Source organism: Myripristis murdjan, chromosome 18 (assembly GCF_902150065.1).
Source record: "Myripristis murdjan chromosome 18, fMyrMur1.1, whole genome shotgun sequence".
NCBI classification, from domain to species: domain Eukaryota; kingdom Metazoa; phylum Chordata; class Actinopteri; order Holocentriformes; family Holocentridae; genus Myripristis; species Myripristis murdjan.
In genome coordinates, this window is record NC_043997.1 from 19,519,752 (window position 1) to 19,536,970 (window position 17,219).

At 42.5% G+C, this 17,219-nt stretch overlaps 1 protein-coding gene across 4 annotated transcripts in view; it reads right to left on the reverse strand.

Annotated features, from left to right (window-relative positions):
• Positions 1 to 17,219, reverse strand: part of pcxb (pyruvate carboxylase b) — a 322,918-nt gene that overhangs the window by 238,927 nt on the left and 66,772 nt on the right. For all 4 annotated transcript variants that reach the window (XM_030076972.1, XM_030076974.1, XM_030076973.1 and 1 more), the window contains one exon: positions 15,860 to 15,978. In XM_030076972.1, coding sequence (XP_029932832.1) covers positions 15,860 to 15,978 — 119 coding nt within the window. The remainder of the gene's footprint in view (positions 1 to 15,859; positions 15,979 to 17,219) is intronic.

Below are 17,219 nucleotides of genomic sequence, written 5' to 3' on the forward strand. Positions count from 1 at the left end.
TGTGCATCTCACCCATCCCTGGCACATCATTTCAAAGCAGCAACAAGGAGTGAGAACTGGCAACTATTCAACAACTAAACTCAGCAAAGACAGTAGTAAATGCTACACACACTTACATGTAAAGTGACTGATTGCATCAATTTTGATGGTAAATTGAGATTTTTTTCCAATTCATTAATGTGCCTGCAAGTTATTTGAACAATTCATAATTCTTGTCAATACCGCACAGTAGACCTCTACCATGAATAATGCATGCATGATAAATATTCTTTTTATCAAATATGATGTGTGTATGAATTTTTTGGTAAAGGCAGGTCAACGTCATGGCAACATGACCAAAAAAGGTCAGCATTAACAGGTATCATTAAGCGACATATCAATAACAAGAGCTGGTACCAAAATCAAAATTTTAAATGATGCCCATTCTCTACTTATGTAGTTAATAGGGCGAAACCTGAGTGAAAGGAAGGAGACGTTCTTGTTTATGTTGTGAAAGGATGACGGGACACAGATGGATTACAGTTAATATTTGAAAAGGAGGCGCATTGCAATTTTGAATACTTTCCCTTCCCCTCTCCTTGTCACAATCAGTGACGATTACACACTCAATTAGGCTTGTGTGGCAACAAAGCATGCAAGATGGGGTGAAAATGTTCACAAAGCATCCACTTGTAACAGCTCCACTCTTCTTTATTTATAATGAAATTGAACACGGACCGAGTCCTTTACGCAAAACACTGGCCAAAAGGCACAGACAATCAAGCCACAACACACTGTGCAGCTGTGAAACCTGTGGCCACCAACATGAGGAGACAATTTATTCCTCTCATAGTTGTATGTACTTGGTATACTGGGAATGTCATGGGATCCAGTCGCAAAGGTTGAATTGCAGAGTCTCTGTGATGCTGCTGGAGAGCGAGGAGAAAGGAGGGGTGGATGTACACTTCAAAAAAACATGCTTGCACACACCCGGGCGTTTTGGGGGCTCATGCAAATACTTAGTTACGCATTGTGCACACACAACCAAGTAGACAAGCGTTGGCATACACAAACAGGTGTGTGCAAACACCACAAGTATGCACACTCACGTACGCATCTACACCTATGCTCATACTTACTCGCATTCGGAGACACATGCAGCATCTACGGCAACTGTGTGTGCATGAGAATGTGTGTGTGTGTTTGTATACAGGGGGGATTTAGTCACAGAGTTTCCTCCCAGTATAGAGCACAACCCAGCAGGACACCATGCTAATTGCATCCTATGCTCTGAGCAGGAAGGCACATGTGACTCTGCTGTAAGTATGCACTTGTGCTTGGGAGACGCGGAAGTGTGCGCAAGATGAAGGCGAGGCTCATGAGAGGAGACGCCTGATTAAAAAAAAAACAGAAACACAATCTCAACAGGGATCCAGCCACAAAACACCAGCGGGTAAGCCGCCTGCCAGTCAGACAGCACAGCACAGCAGCATGGCTTACTTTTGGGCGCCGTCTAGCTGGGAGGGTTTTCATCTGTCATTCCACTCCAGTTACATTCTACTCGCAGCACTCTGACTAATGGGCTGGTAAATAATTTGAATGAAAGCAACAGCAGGCTACTAGTTGGGGGGAGTGACAAAACCTATGATTGGCTGGTGCAAAAAGGCGCCACTCCGATGCCTTTTCACATCCTTCAGCGGGTCAAATTGTGCTGAAAAAGCTGGACTGGTGCTTCGACAAATCCTTCATGACTCCTACTACAATGAGAGGGAAACCAACCTCTTCATTACCAATTGTCAGCTACATCCAAGGAGCTTCCACAATTCTTTGATAGCAGACTTAAGGTCAGGACCAAGGACTAAAAGCGGGAGTTTTCCCTGTTTTCAACAACGTGAGGAAGTTTGATATACCCCCCTCTAGTAGAACTAAATTCCAGTCTGTCCCATGGCATTACCCACAATCCCTCTTTTTTTAATGCCGAATCCCTGGGTTTTCCCTAAAGTCTTTGATATGACTTGGCTGGGAAGCCTCAAGCCTGTGAAAAGGGCTTAGGAGGAATCCAAGAGGGATTACTGGACGGAACGTATGGAAATTACAGTTTAATTTATCATTTAGGTCATGGTAATTCATGCAAATGAGGATTTAATGAATTTCAACCTGGGGTTTAAATGGTGAGTTCTTGTAGGGTGTGGAAAACTGTCAGGAGCATGCATGAAATGGATTTTGTAGTGATACAGGCAACGCACAGGTCACGTCGTTTCATGGAAAACATCAGTAGAAAATGAGGTCACCTTCATATAAGCATTTTCTGCGACATTATTTAGTGTGCACACTCCAATTTTGTGATGAACTGAACAAAAAGAAAAAAAAACACAAAAGTGCAAAGACCAAGACAGGATTGGAAGGAATAAAACCAGCAAAGTGTTCTGCATTCTGGTGTTGTTTCTTGCATCTCTTTATTGGTTTATCACTAATGGCTACAGGCTATTATCTTTATTCATGAATGATGAGTAATCCTGCTGTTTCTTTGTTTTAAGTATTATTGTATATGAGATCCTGCTAAAAGCCTAAAATGTAATATTAGAGGCAAGTGAGAGAGGAATAGTGAGTTACATTCGGTCTTTAGCATAAAAAGATTTCATATAACCAAAAACAATGACGGCTATGATTATAATCATGATAAGCATCCCTCCCATTATCCTAAATAGCCCCGATGCGCTCTCTCACAAACACACACTCTGCACTGGTGTCAGCGCACACAGACACACGCACAGTCGCGCACACAAAGCACACACAGTTGTGCTCCTCATTCTTATTCATCTGCTTACTTCTCAATCACTAACTGTACGCTTCGCTGCACAATTATAATCACCTTAAAATGATTTTATGACGTACTCACAAAAACAAACAAAAACTCTCTGCCAAGTGCGCACACAAATACAAATAAAAATGTTCAGCCAACACTCTGACACTTGTGCCTCCGCAGAAACAAAGCATAAAAGGGCTAAATATGAGAAAAAGGTGGATTCGTTTTATACGGCATTGCATACGCACACGTTCACAATCTTGCATTTTTCATACGCACAATGTAAAGCTGATTCAGGCAATCATTATTACACAAATGATTTACACAAACAAACAGCGTCGTAATTATTAAAACCATTATCTAGCTTATTAAAGAGCGTCCAGGCATGTCATCTAAGCATAAAGCTCAGCAAGGTTTCCCCTTCAATGGTTATTTTATGGACACACACACACAAATTTTGTGTAGCCGGAGGAAAGCTGCAGATTTACTGTTGAATGTGCTGTGGCACTGAGGAAGACAAATGGACAAGGAGAGGAGAGCGGAGAGAGAGGGGGGGCGAAAGAGAGGGAGAGATGGGAGGACAGGTCAGGAACTCACCAGGCCCGAAACGAAAAATAAAGACATATAAAGGAAAGAGTGTGGAGGAAGCGAGAGAAAGAGGGGTTAAGAGAGAGGACAGGTGGTAGAGGAGAGGGAGGACAATAAATGAGAGAGAATCTCTTCAAGAGGAGGAAAGGAGGCAGAGAGGACAGAAGCCACTTCCCACACGAGGAACATGCCTACAGGAGGTGGACAGTTTTTCATTAGCGCAACTCTCTTATCAAGTAGCTTTTGATCCCCGGTTCACGTTTTTTATTGACATTTTACCTTGCCAAGGAAAGCAAAGAGGTGGTGAGCAGGGAGGCAAAACTGGAGCCTGTGAAATAAACGCTGATGTGGCAATGACTTCTCCAACTCGCACATCCAGATGGGAAGGAGGGGGCGGGGCGGTGGTGGTGGGGGGAGGAGGATGGGAAAAGAAAAAAAAAGAAAATCAAAGTGAAAAGCAGAAAGCGAGAGATGGTGGCTGCTGGAGCAACAGCTAACAAGAGAGAGAGAGGGAGGGGGGGAGAAAGAAAGGAGGAAAGAGAAAGAAAATCAATGAGAGGGAGCGAGACAGAGAGCAAAAACGCCTGATACGCGGAAAAGAAAGAACAAAAGGAAGTGGACAACAAATGAAGGATAGAGCGGAGCCATTACAATGCATCATGCCGACTGCTTTCACAGTGAAATCCATTAATGAAGGAATCCTCTACAGGCTTGAACGTCTCGAGCCGTACGGGCCAGCTGCTCCGGGACGGCGGGCTGACTCATCCTCTTCTCATTCACCTCGTGTCCGCTCCCTCTCCCCATTTCCACTACTTGTTTGTCAGACCGTCTGTCAATTAGCGCGTGGCTTTCTCTCATTCCTTCTTTCCATCTCTCTCTCTAAGTGTCTTTCTCTCCTTTTCCTGCCCTCACCTCACTCCACCCGATGAAGATGGAGAATGGCTATTTAAGACTAATTAGCCGGCCTAAACAGACACATAACCAGGTGCGGACACACACTCACACTTTCTTACAAGGGCCGACACTTTACTCTGACCATTCACACACACACACACACACACACACACACACTACACAAACAAACCAAAAAGGCAAGCAATGGGGTATTCTCACAATGCACCCACACACACACACACAGTCTTTCCTGATGCACAGACACAGAAACAGCACTAAAGCCAAAAACAATGCACAATTTCCCTGACACACACACACACATACACGGTCCAATTCTCTGGCTTTGTCTCCGAAATTGTCAAAACACGAACGCAATAAAAAGGCAGCGGAATGCTCGCTCTTCCCTCCTCTCGCTCTTTCAAAAAAGACACCCACAATCTTTCGAGCACACATCTAACAGGCTATACTCTCTGGCAGGCGATTCATCTGCTCATCTCGGTGCTGTATTTATGGCTAAACGCAGTGAAGGCAACTCTCTAAAGCCTTGACTCTCACTCTCTCGCTTACACACACATCTCCGAGCAGCAATAAGATATGGCAGGCCATTCACTTGCCTGAAACCAAGCACATAATGATAGCCGTTTTTTTTTTTTTTACTTCGGCGCTACCAATTCTGAGCATTACACTTGAGATATCAGCCAGTACCAAAGATGATTTTGATCCATTACTTCTGCTCACCTCTTCACAGTAGATTAGGGGCATTCATTTGGTATGACTAACCCAGAATTGAAATAATGCAGTCTCTAAATCATAAGGCTAAACTTGATGACAGACTGCGAATACTGGGGCCAATATGGGGCCAATAATGGGGCCAAGAGCTGAACAAGCTATAACTAGATGCCGTGCACAGGCCTTATTTATTCATTATTTATTTATTTATGTATGTATGTATTTTTAATCTTTGTCATCTGATTGTATTTTAGTATCCGGGTTTTTAAACTTTTTGTATTCTTGTTTTAAACCAATTTTCCCTTCGTCATTTTGTGTTTTAGGAAATTCGAGTGTTTATTGGTGGAGCCTTGATCTATGTAGCACTTTATTACCATGGTTTCTGGTTATTATGTTTGTTTGATGCTATGTTTGGATGTGTATGTGTGTTTGGACAACTCACTGCAGGACAAATCTACCTACGGGTACGAATAAAGTAACCTGAACCTGTATTGTTTTTTATCAAACATTAGATCATTCCATATGTGAGAAAAGCAGAATTTATGTTACTATATCTTGATTTATGGTATGTTACACATCAGTTTTATTGTGTGCTGATACTATAGCTCAGTATGGGCCTCCTATCCAACACCACGAGCAGGCCATGTTGACTCGGTGCCTTTCCATTAGCAGTGGGCGGTATTAACAGTGTGATAGGTAGGTAAACTAAGACTGGCCTGCTGCCTTGAAAAGTGATTGCTTTCATTGTTTGGTTTACAGAGGTGGGAAGAGAAAAGGCGACCATCACCTCCAATCCAAACACATTCTGGAAAAGGAGAAAGCCCACAAGACAGGCTCAGGAGAGAGAGAGAAAAAAAAAAAGAGTGAATCACTGAGCTGCGGTGGGAAGAAAAACGCTTGCTCTGCAATTCGGATTTCGCTTTCTGTAGCGTTTTCCAAAAAACTATCCTTGGAGGAGAGGGAAAAAGTAAGCAGTGGAGTGACATTACAGATGCCATCGCTGGATCCTTGTAAGGACACGGTTCCCTTTCAAACTGCGCAGAAGAGTTAAAAGGAATGATCAAACACACTCTACGTTACGCACAGCACCGCCTTTCACCACGGATTCAAAAGCATTTTTCAAAAAAAACAAGATTAAGAGTCTAACAGCCCTGCGAGAAGTTTGTATAAGAGACCAAAGAGGCTTTATGGGCTGTCCGAGCAAATAAGTGAGATTGTTACATTACTATGTTCAGAGGCCTGTATTGTTGGTAATGGGGCTGTACTGTACTAAGTTTGCCGTGAGGGGAGAGATGCTCCCACCAGAGTGAATTCTTCCGAAAACACACAAATTAATAATTGATAATAACGTACTTGTCTTACTTCACTGCAGTGTTTCCTAAACTTTTTCAAAGCCTTGTACCCACTCAAACATTCAACCTCCTGCTGCGTACCCCCTCTACCTCCACAGACCGCCTGTTCTCTCGTGATGTTTGTAAGCCTGCGAACAAAAAGGAAGTGTAACAAGCAAAAGTAGGCCTATATGAAGACATGACAGTGTTATCAAGAATTTTCCAAGCTGGGCTACATATCTGGTGCTAAAGATTATGTGACTGTCAACTGCTAATTACTCTAGCCTGAAGTGTGTGTGTGTGTGTGTGTGTGTGTGTGTGTGTGTGTGTGTTTAATTCATGCATTTGCGACGCGTCTCGGCCAATTAGCGGAGCAACGGAATCCATTCTGATCGGTCTAGAAATAGCCTATTGAGTGAACTGAGTGAGAGTGAACAGTGTTAGAAAGTGTGGGTTATTTCTAACACAGAGATGGCACTATTCAACAGCTTGAAGACATAAATCACATCTATTTTTTTTTTTTTTTTTTTGTGAATGCACAAATGTAACGATACCCCGATGTAACTGCGAGTAGCCCTGGGGTTACATGCACCCAACTTTGGGAATAGAGGCTTTACAGGGAACACATGACTTAGAGAGTTTGGGTCAACTTTGAAGACGCTAACCCAGTTGTGCTGGGTTGGCTTTTTCTTAACTGCACTACTTCCCCCTGCAACATTTTAGTAAAGTGATCTCGAAGTGCAAGAAAAAGAACCTCCTCGGCTTTTTCTGTTTGGCCTTCACACCGTTCCAGGCTGCTGCAGCTCTCCAGCAACGTACATGTTTAGTAAAGCTCCTCTGTAAGCCAAATGCAGGCTCAGCAGACCAAAAATTATGTCCGTCTCCAAATTGCAGAGGATTTTATAGTAAATGTGTGGTTTTGGGTTTATGGTGCTATTTATCTACGATAGGTCCATCCCATTTGCAAGGAAGCATTTTTAGGAAATGGGTCTGTTTACTTAGTTGGGTTCTACAATTTTCATGAAGCAGAAAATGCAGACTGAATCTCAGAATTTTTTTTTTTTTTAAGATTTTTCTTCCCCCACATTTCTGCTTTATTTGGCAGTTCAAGTAGAGAGTAAGAGGGGATGACATGCAGCAAAGAGCCTGACGTCAGATTTGAACCCAGGACCCTGCAATCAGGACTCGGTACATGGTACACGCTCTTATCCCATGAGCCACCGCATGAATCGCAGAATTTGATAATGAAAACAGATTCAACTGTAAAGCGCAGACTGTCAAGGAAAAGCTCGTCACTTCAAACTGAGCAGTGTATAGATACTGTACAGTGTTGTATTACAAATTTATTTATATTCATTAAATTTTCTTACTGAATTGTTGAAAATTTATTTATCCACAACACGGTTAGACACTTTCCGGTGACAAAATTTGTTTAAATCATGACACAGAATTCAAAACTGAAAACATGGGAGAATATGGGAAAGACAGAATTGAATCTGGAGAAAAACAGATTCCAACCCAAAACTTATGATGAAAAACTCTTTTGGTATATAAATGAGGATTGCATTTCACTCTCAAGGTTTTTGTAGGATTACTTTAATTATTTTGTCTCTGACCTCCAATCTGAAAACATGGTGAAGCTGCAGACTTTGAGCTGCAAGGTCTGCAGCTGCTTTGGATGAACTTTTCCTGTCGCTGCAGTGCTGATCGCAGCGATAGAGGCACTCGCTCAACTGATCTGAAATTTGGATAGGTTTATCTGCAGGATGTGTGATTTCCGAGAAGCCTTGAAAGACGCTGAGGAGGCGAGGAGGGTGAAGTGGAGGTCAGGGGAGCTGATTCTCTAAATTTATAATGCTAAAACCACACAATAGCAACAGGTTGGCTGGAAAGTGTATGGTGGCTGAAAGGCCCAGTGATGACTGTCACATTGCAAGGAGCCATTAAACTGCTAAAATTTGCCAGTAGGGGAAGCACTGACCGAATTTAAGCCTTTTCTTCTCTTGTTTGTGCTGTAACTTACCTACAACGCTTCACCTGTTGCTTGGTAACTGAGTGTTTATTGCTCGCTGCCCTGCTAAAAGTGAAACCTAAAAGTCTCTCAATAAATAAAGCCACAGATCAAACGACCTAAGTGGTGAACAAGCCAAAGGACTGACAGTGACATCTACAGACCGCTGCCCTATTGGTACCATGGCGACACCGTTATCATCCCTGCTTCAAGTTCTATTGTGGGATGAATTTAAGGCTGTACCACCCAACCCTTCTTTCTATGGATCAATACAAAGGCAGCCTCCATCTGAAAGGCTGGTTCTCACACACACACACACACACACACACACAGACAGAGAGAGAGAGAGAGAGAGAGAGAGAGAGAGAGAGAGAGAGAGGGATGAGAAAGCCATGGCAATCATTCTCCCTCACACTTTGTCTCAAATGTGCACACACACACACAGTCACATTAAAAGCAAAACACTTTCTCCCCATGCTGTTTGATTCAAAAATGCACACAATTGCTCCCTTTCTCCTGCGTACAAACACACACACACACACACACACACACACACACACACACACACACACACACACACACTGACAAAATAGGCGCAGCGTGAGCCCGGGGGTATAATTACATCACTTTGGGATCTAAAGGACTCCTGTCCACCAATCTAACAAAAAGTGCAATGTCCCTTGTCAGCAGCATACACACTCACTAAACACACACTGACACACACATACACACACAATGGAAAGATCGTTTACAGCTAAATTATGGACAAATTGAACCTTGAGAGGGGAAGTTCAAAGGCAGGGCTTGAGTTGAATACAAAGGCTGTCTTTTTTGCACACACACACAAACACACACACTGCCTTTCAGACAGACAATCATCTCAAACACAAGCATATCTCGCTCTCACACACACACACACACACACACTCAATATGGCTTGAAGGCAAAATATATCTTGCATGTATCTCCAAATCACACACACACTGTCTAACACACACTCAGTATACCCATCAGACAGAATTGCCCCCATTGTACACAAAATCAGGACGGCAGACAGGCAGATGAATAGGCATCCGCATAATGTCCCTGTGCACTGTTTATCTGCAAGAGTGTGTGTGTCTGTATGTGTGTGTGTGTGAGTGAGTGAGAGAGAGAGAGAGAGAGCAAGAGAGAGAGAGAGAGAGAGGGAGAACCGACATGCCTTTGGGCATCAATTTTTATTATTATTTTATTTTAACACGGGGGCGTATTTTTGTATGCATCTGTGAATGACTTACTGTATTTGGGAATGTGTGTGTGTGTGTGTGTGTCTTTTTATTCTGATTATAGATTGTGGTATTCCGCCTCCTCACTGACACTTGTGCATGCACCCATTACGAGTGCTGCTCTCAGAGAGAGAGAGAGAGAGAGAGAGAGAGAAAGAGAAGCAGTGAAAAATGAGATGCAGTCTGTTAAAAATAAGATACCACCTTGTCAACTTAACATGGTTGTAAAATAGAAATAAAGAACGTTGTGCTAGAAAGTGAGAAAAATCAGCACAAAGCAACAGTTAAATATGGAGAGAATGTGAACCATAACTGGGAGCGGACATGAAAAAAATAAAAGGAAGAAAGGGGCTAGAAACAGAAACAGAATTTAATTTTGAGGCTGCAGTTTTGAGATGTTCGGCAAATATCACGTCAAGCCTTGTCTTTTGCTGTTGGCGAGCTTCACCTTGTTACTTCCATTTACGAAAGCAGTTTGTTTGGATTATGTTGTTGTGATTTTGGAGACTGCTCTCATTGTGGTTCTATGGTGATGGACACACCTGCAACTAAGGCTGCAACATCTTCAGCTCACCCACATTACAAAAAGGGGGGAGGTGGGGGACATTTTCCCAGTTATTCCTATTGCAACCTGTCCGTCCTGGTAGTTTGTGTGATTTGGTGAGGTTTCCAGTATGCTGGAATCTTTGTCAGGAAAACAGTTTCCAAAGAAAGCCTTTGCCTGTGACGGCTGAGGATTATGTCGGGCATCCTTGTCACTGACTTTGGAAACTGCTGTTGCCGGTGATTTTTTCAAGTGTAAATATTTGGTGGTGTGCGCTCCATAAACAAGTAGCCATCCTGCCCCCATCGCACTAGGAAAACTACCGCAGGCTGGAAACCACGCCAAATCACCCACAAACTATGCGGACGGATGGACTGCACTGAGGGTAACTGCGGAAATCTTTGTATTGTGGGTGAACTTTTCCTTTAATCACTTGACTGGTGAGCTGCCTTTGTTACTGTGATTTAATTACTTTAAAGTTAAAGTCCTATTTCATCTTGTGCTAATTTGTCCAGCCATGTGCTAATGCGTGACAGATGGCTCAGACAAGAAGGTGTGTGTGTGTGCGGGATGATTGGAGGAGAAAAGATGAAAGAGTGGGACTAGGAGAGTAGGAAGAGAGAGAGAGGCGGATGGACAGATAGATGGAGGCAGAGAGGAGTGACACGACAGGAGGAGGAGGAGAGGGCAGAAGGAGGGAGGGAAGAGTGTGAGTTCATAAAAGGACAAAAAAGATGAGAGGTGGACAGAGGGAGAGAGGAAAAGGTCAGGTAAAGGACAGAGAGAGAGAGAGAACGAAAGATGAATGGACAGATGTCAGAGAGGAGAGGAAGAAAATCGAGAGGACGATGAATGGGGATCAGACGGGAGAATGACAAAGGCGAGATGGATGAGAGGGTGGAGGCGAATGGGAGTGGAGAGGGAGAGAAGGAGAGAGGGAGTGATGGAGCGACAGATGAGGGAGGGAACTGACAGGACTCAAAGGACGGCAGAGGCAAAAAAAAAAAAGAATTGGAGGCAATGGAGCGACAAAGAGAGAGGGATGAGGGATAGAGGTAGAGAGAGGGGGGAATGGAGAGATAGACAGAGGTAGAGAGAGGGACAAAGAAACAGGCGATGTTCACACTGCAGCTCCAAGTGTCCCACATCTGATTTTCCCTCTGTTTTTCTGCAGTTTGAGCAAAAAAAAACGCCTGGAATCTGACCTTTTCAATTCTGATTTGAATAACATCCATATCTTCAACTCAAAACACACCTCCGCTGTCACGCTGAAGTTCATGCGGTTGGTCTGTCACTCTCCATGGGACAAACCACTGACATCATAACACCTAACACACACACATGAAGTGAGTGCTTGACCACAGCGCCTTGGGCAGAATTGGACCAAACTCCACTTCAAAGTCAAAAAAGGGCAACTCGGGTCATCTTGCAGAGAGGGAATTGCTTATTTTACACTTTCTCCCCATCTAACAAAAATGAGTGAGCAACCTATTGATGGTGTTTAAAGTAAGTTATTTGAACTTAAAGTGTTTGTGCTCACCACACGTGCCTCGGTTTCGAGCCAATAGCAGCACTTGGAAGGTGGTGTACACCTGCAACATGACACTGACAGAGACAAAGCAACCGATTTTTTTTTAACCAAAGCGGTGTCGCAAATACTTTATTGAGAAAAGCAGGAAAAGCATCTGAAACAAAAATGACTACATTAAAGAGAGAACAAGAGTGAGCAACTAAAGAGAGAGAGAGAGAGAGAGAGAGGAGTGATAGTCAAAGAGTAGGAGACTGGATCCACAGCAACAGGACGGAGGGAGTGTTACAAGAACAAAGGATATAAAGTGATTTCGGCAGGGCTGAAAGAGTGATGAAAGAGGGGGGAGGAGTGAAGAATGAACACCCAGTTTATAGGAGAGCTGGAGAATCTGACAAGTCTATTAGGGATACAGTCACTCAAATACACTAATGGGCGACTTGTAGCATGCCTACCACTGGAGCTGTGCTGAGCGAGTCATGAATATTATAGAAAAACCTCTGAAATTGGGTGTACATGCCACAGTTCATCTAAAGAAGAATCACTAATGGCAGGAGGGGAACAAGGAGAGAAAGTCAGAGAGAGAGAGTGGAAAAACAAAGAAATCAAGGCTAGACTTGTAGTTTTACACTCGGAGAGAGGGAAAGAGTGAAATCGAATAGAGAGCGAGGGGAATGACCGATGAAAAACCAATTAGGCAGAGAAATGAAAGTGATGAAAGAGAGGGTGTGGAGGAGAGCTGGGGAATGAATGGCACGTTTAAAAGGAGAGGATTGTATGAAAAATATCTGTCTGACAACTCTATTAGAGGGAGTCACTCACACACACACACAAAATCAAAACAAAAACGAATGTGCTCGCTCACCTCCGAGAGTGGGAGTGCAGCTGAGTGAGACGAAAAAGCCTCAAGACTAATGGACATAATATACAAATGCAGACACTGTGTAGTTCTCATAGCACTACAATATCTGTTGCAATATTTGTCACACTTGACCACAACAATTGAGATGTTACACTCGCGATGGAGGCAGAGTGTTTCTGGTAGATAAAGATGAAAATCGCTTGGGAGAAGTTCAAATTTGGTTATTTTTCCAGCCATGAGACATACGCTCCAATTCTGGCTGCTTAGGGCAAAAGCCCAGCTGCAAAGTGCAAACCGCACAGACTCAAGGGTGCAGAAAATACTGAGACCTTAAAAAGGAAAATATCTGAGCATCGGCAGGGGGAAAAAAAACTCAGCAGATTTTCCTCATTGCCCAAAGATACTTAAAATTTCAAGATTTGCAGTTTAACACAGGGCACGGGCTATCCCTGCAGCATCTTCCTCATCATGTCCCAAATGTATTTCAAGTCATCCCTAACACTTCCGTCGATTCAAATGACCCCAATTCCCTCAAAAAGTACAATTTTAATCGGAGATGTGTGAATTTTTGACGGGATGAGGACAGACCGCAGCGAATGGAATCTGTAATACATGAAAATGACTTAACTTATCGCCTCGCTATGCAGAAGCGTGGCACTGCAGGGTTTCTGCGCGAGTTTGGAGGGCTGCGACAGAGAAGGAGTGAGGGGGAAAAAAATCAAAGACCAAAAAGAAGAGAAGAAAGGAGGGAATGGAAGAGAGGTAAGGACAGAGATGGGAAGAAGGACGGTGGGGGAGTTGGGGCAGCAGAAACGAAAGACAGAGGCATCTACTTATGTCTAAATTGCACAGTTAAAATCTCCCCCATCTAATTTTTGTGTTGGCCACTAATCCAGCATGACAGCCTTACGAAATGAGAATATTCCTAAGATGACGCCCACGTACTGCAGTGTCCCTTTATCCTCTTTTTTTTTTTTTTTTTTTTTTTGACATCTGACATTTTCTACTATGAGTAGAAATGATTTTGTGGCTCCGGTTTCAAGCCCAACTGTTGCTGCATTAAAATGACAAAAACACATGGATGTCAATGATTTTTGTTCTTGTAAAATTGACATTGTGGACATATCTTGTATCTAAAAAACCAAAAAAAAAAAAAAAAAAAAAAAAAAAAAAAAAAACTGACATCCATTATAGAAACTTCCCCCCACAAAACAAATATCACAGGCAGTCAAACATATTTTCACAGATATATTTTTAGCTTATTCAATTTACACAAAATAATGAAGAGCAACAAACATGTGAGGAAGTCACATAAACAGCAACATGGTGGAAGTGAAAGTGAGACTGAGAAAATAAACACGTGTGCTGTGAAGACGTGGTGAAAAAAAAGAAACTAAATGACTGTAGATAGTGTTGCGTGAATCCAACGTGTATCCATGGGGTCTCATACACACGTATGAATGCTCACAAGTGTTCATGTAAGTGTCAGTGTACCAATTACACAGATAACATTATATTCATATCCCACACACTTAAAGCTAATGCTTCTTTGGGCAACACTGCCTATTGTGCTGTGTTAACTTGAAACACACTGCAATGCACATGGTCATGGTGGTACATGTATTATTTAAGCCTTCTTTGTAATCTAACCTATAAATGCTACAAAAGATGCATATACTAAGGCCGTAAAATATTTTGCACATTATCATTTTTATAGTTTGTTTTTGCAGAATTCATGTAAATTAAAGGCATAATGAGTAAGATTTTCCTAAAAATGTATAGACTCGAACAAAAATAATCCCTCTCAATTATAGTGAGCCACTAGCAGTGTGTGTTGTCGTTTTGTTGCATCCTATTGTTTAATACTGTTTTTATATTGCTTCTTGTATTGCTTTTAAAGCATCTTTTCTTTTGCACTATTTAATTGTGTTTTTATACTTACCTTTTTTTGCACTGTTTTTATACTGAACTGTTTTTGCACTGTTTGCACCGTGGTCAAGGTCAGAGTGAAACGTTTTTTTCAATTCTCTGTATGTCTGGCACATAAGTGCAGAATTGACAATAAAGCATCTTGAATCTTGAATCTTGAAGTGCATCTGCAAACATGCCAGAGGTCAACGTTTGCTGACCTCTTTAGTCCCCGCTACATTGCTGGTCCACAGGTGATTTACTTCCCCGTGGTGCATGCAAACATGAGTACACATAAGCAAACGTGAGTGCAGACGGTGCGGCAGTGCACTACTAACAAAGGTGAAGCCGATATTGAGCTCCTCGTTGCACAACAGTGAGCAGATCAAAGAGCGTCTTTGTGCGAAAAAGTGCTGCAGTCAGATGAGATGAAAAGGAGCTGGAGAAGAGCGTGAGACACGGCGACTGATCAAGACACAAAGAGACTACAGCTGACAGGAGTCATCACGAAATGTGGCTGAGCGCGTATGTGTGTGTGTGTGTGTGTGTGTGAATGAGAGAGAGTGTGTGTGTGTGTTTCTCATTAGCTGAGCCGGCTTGGCACAAGAACAGGTAAAACCATTAAAATTTCCATGCCAAACAGCCTGTGTTAATTGCACTAATTTGTTAATTTTGATAATTCCAGTCATTATTAAGTGTGCTAATTGTGCCAGTAATCCAATATGCATTCATGTAATCTTAATTTTGTGTGTGAGCATGTGTGTGCGTGTGTATGCACCTGTGCTGTGTTGGGGAGACATTTATAGGCCTGAGTGAGACTGAGTGTCCTACAGTGCACACCTGTGTGTTTGTGTGTGTGTGTGTATATATGTGTGTGTATTAGTATCGGACCCATCTGTGTCGTTACAGCAGAACAAATCTCACAGGTCATCGGTGGAGCGGAATGCTATTTATATCTTTCATTATCCTCTCCCTCTCACCTCTCTTCTTCAATCCTGTTGTCTCTCGCCCTCTCTCTGACCTCATCTTGCGGCTTTTCTCTTCACTGATCCCACCTGTCCTCCTGCCTCTCTTCTCTCTCTCCTAATCTCTCTCTTTCACCTATCTCTTTCTACGGGTTAACATTATGTCAGGCCTCCTTCTCCCTCTCTCCATATCTCTTCCTGTAGTTTCTCCGCCTCCCTCATGCCTCCAAACCTTGATCTCTCCTTGACCGTGTTTGCCGGAGAGTCAAGCATCAAGCCTTGAAGCGGCGCACCTGTCTGTGGGCAGATGATACCACACAACAACACAAAAAAAGAACGCCATCCCACTTACCAAACTTCCCACAAACAAAGTCATAGCAACCCAGAAACACACACCCACCCACACACACACACATACACACACACACACACTGTGGTCTGTTACTTACTCAGTGATTTCCTCAGTGACTGTGTGTTCCACCTGGAGTCTGGAGTTGACTTCTATGAAGTAGTGTTTGCCATGCTTGTCCAACAAAAACTCCACGGTCCCTGCGTTCTCATAGCCCACCTACAGCGAAACATAGAGAAAGTGATTTTCAGCACTTGGTGATTCAAATAATCATGTTAACTAGGTGAACATAAAAGCAAAAAGAACAGAAGAAAGTGGTTTTGTTTTGGTTTTTTTTAAATCCACTCTTTGCTCCAAATATAATTATTTAAACAGAGGAAGGAATGAGAAAGTTTAATTGTATGGAGACAAGCTTGTGTTTTTCATCATGTCCTTGTAATGCAATAATTAGATTGTAAATCCAGAGGGATTTATTGAAAGCTCATCACCATAAAAGAAAGCTTTCAGCTACAGTAATACAAGCTCTCCAACGCTTATAATATTTTTTTTTTCATTAACTCCTGCAGCACACAGTAGCTACGTGTAGCACTGCTGAAAGGCACTCTGACAATGTTTAGTGTGTTGTATACATGCTCATGGTCATGTAGTCTGTCCATTATTTGTCACCTGTATCAAATGCCCAGTTGCCCAAGCATCACATGTACGCTTGTATTGTCAGACTAAACCGATGTAATCTCTGCAACAATGTCATCAGTTTCTGTGTATCTAAATGCACTTGACAATTAAGCTGCTTCTCATTACAGCAGTTTCATTGGTGTCAGGATTCAAGGTACATGCTTGATCATCAACATCATCAGTATTGTAAAATAAAGGTGTTTTAAAACACAATGATGCGTAAATGCTTCCACACTTTTTTCCAGTTGAATTCAACCCACCATAGTAGGTGATGCAGAATCTGTGCATTACAACTTAAAAAAAAAAAAAAACTCAATCTAAAAGAAACTGCTGTAAATATGCAGACTGTCAAGGATCCTAACACTATGAAGTAGTCTGCACCACATTTATCCACTAGAAACTGAGGCCAAGTCCACACTAACACTGCCTTTTCATCCACTGAAAATGCTCTCCCAAGTGGATATGTTTGAAAAACGATGGCTCACACTGCAGTGTGCTCAGCAAAAAAAGAAAACAAGAGGGTTTTGTGGTGCATGATGTATAATGCTTGACGGTCATGTGACCCTGGCAGGACCCAAAACACCCAACATGGCAGGTAATGTAATACAAGTGTTATTCACGATCAGAAAAAAAGCTAACGCTAACTTAGAGAGGACACAATTCTTGAAAGCAAAATGAAATCAGAGGGATGTGAGCAATCTAAAATACAGAGAAACCAAAAGAACAGCAGTTTCAATGAAGATAGTAGATTTTCAAAGAAGGTACCATATGTGAAATCTGAAACA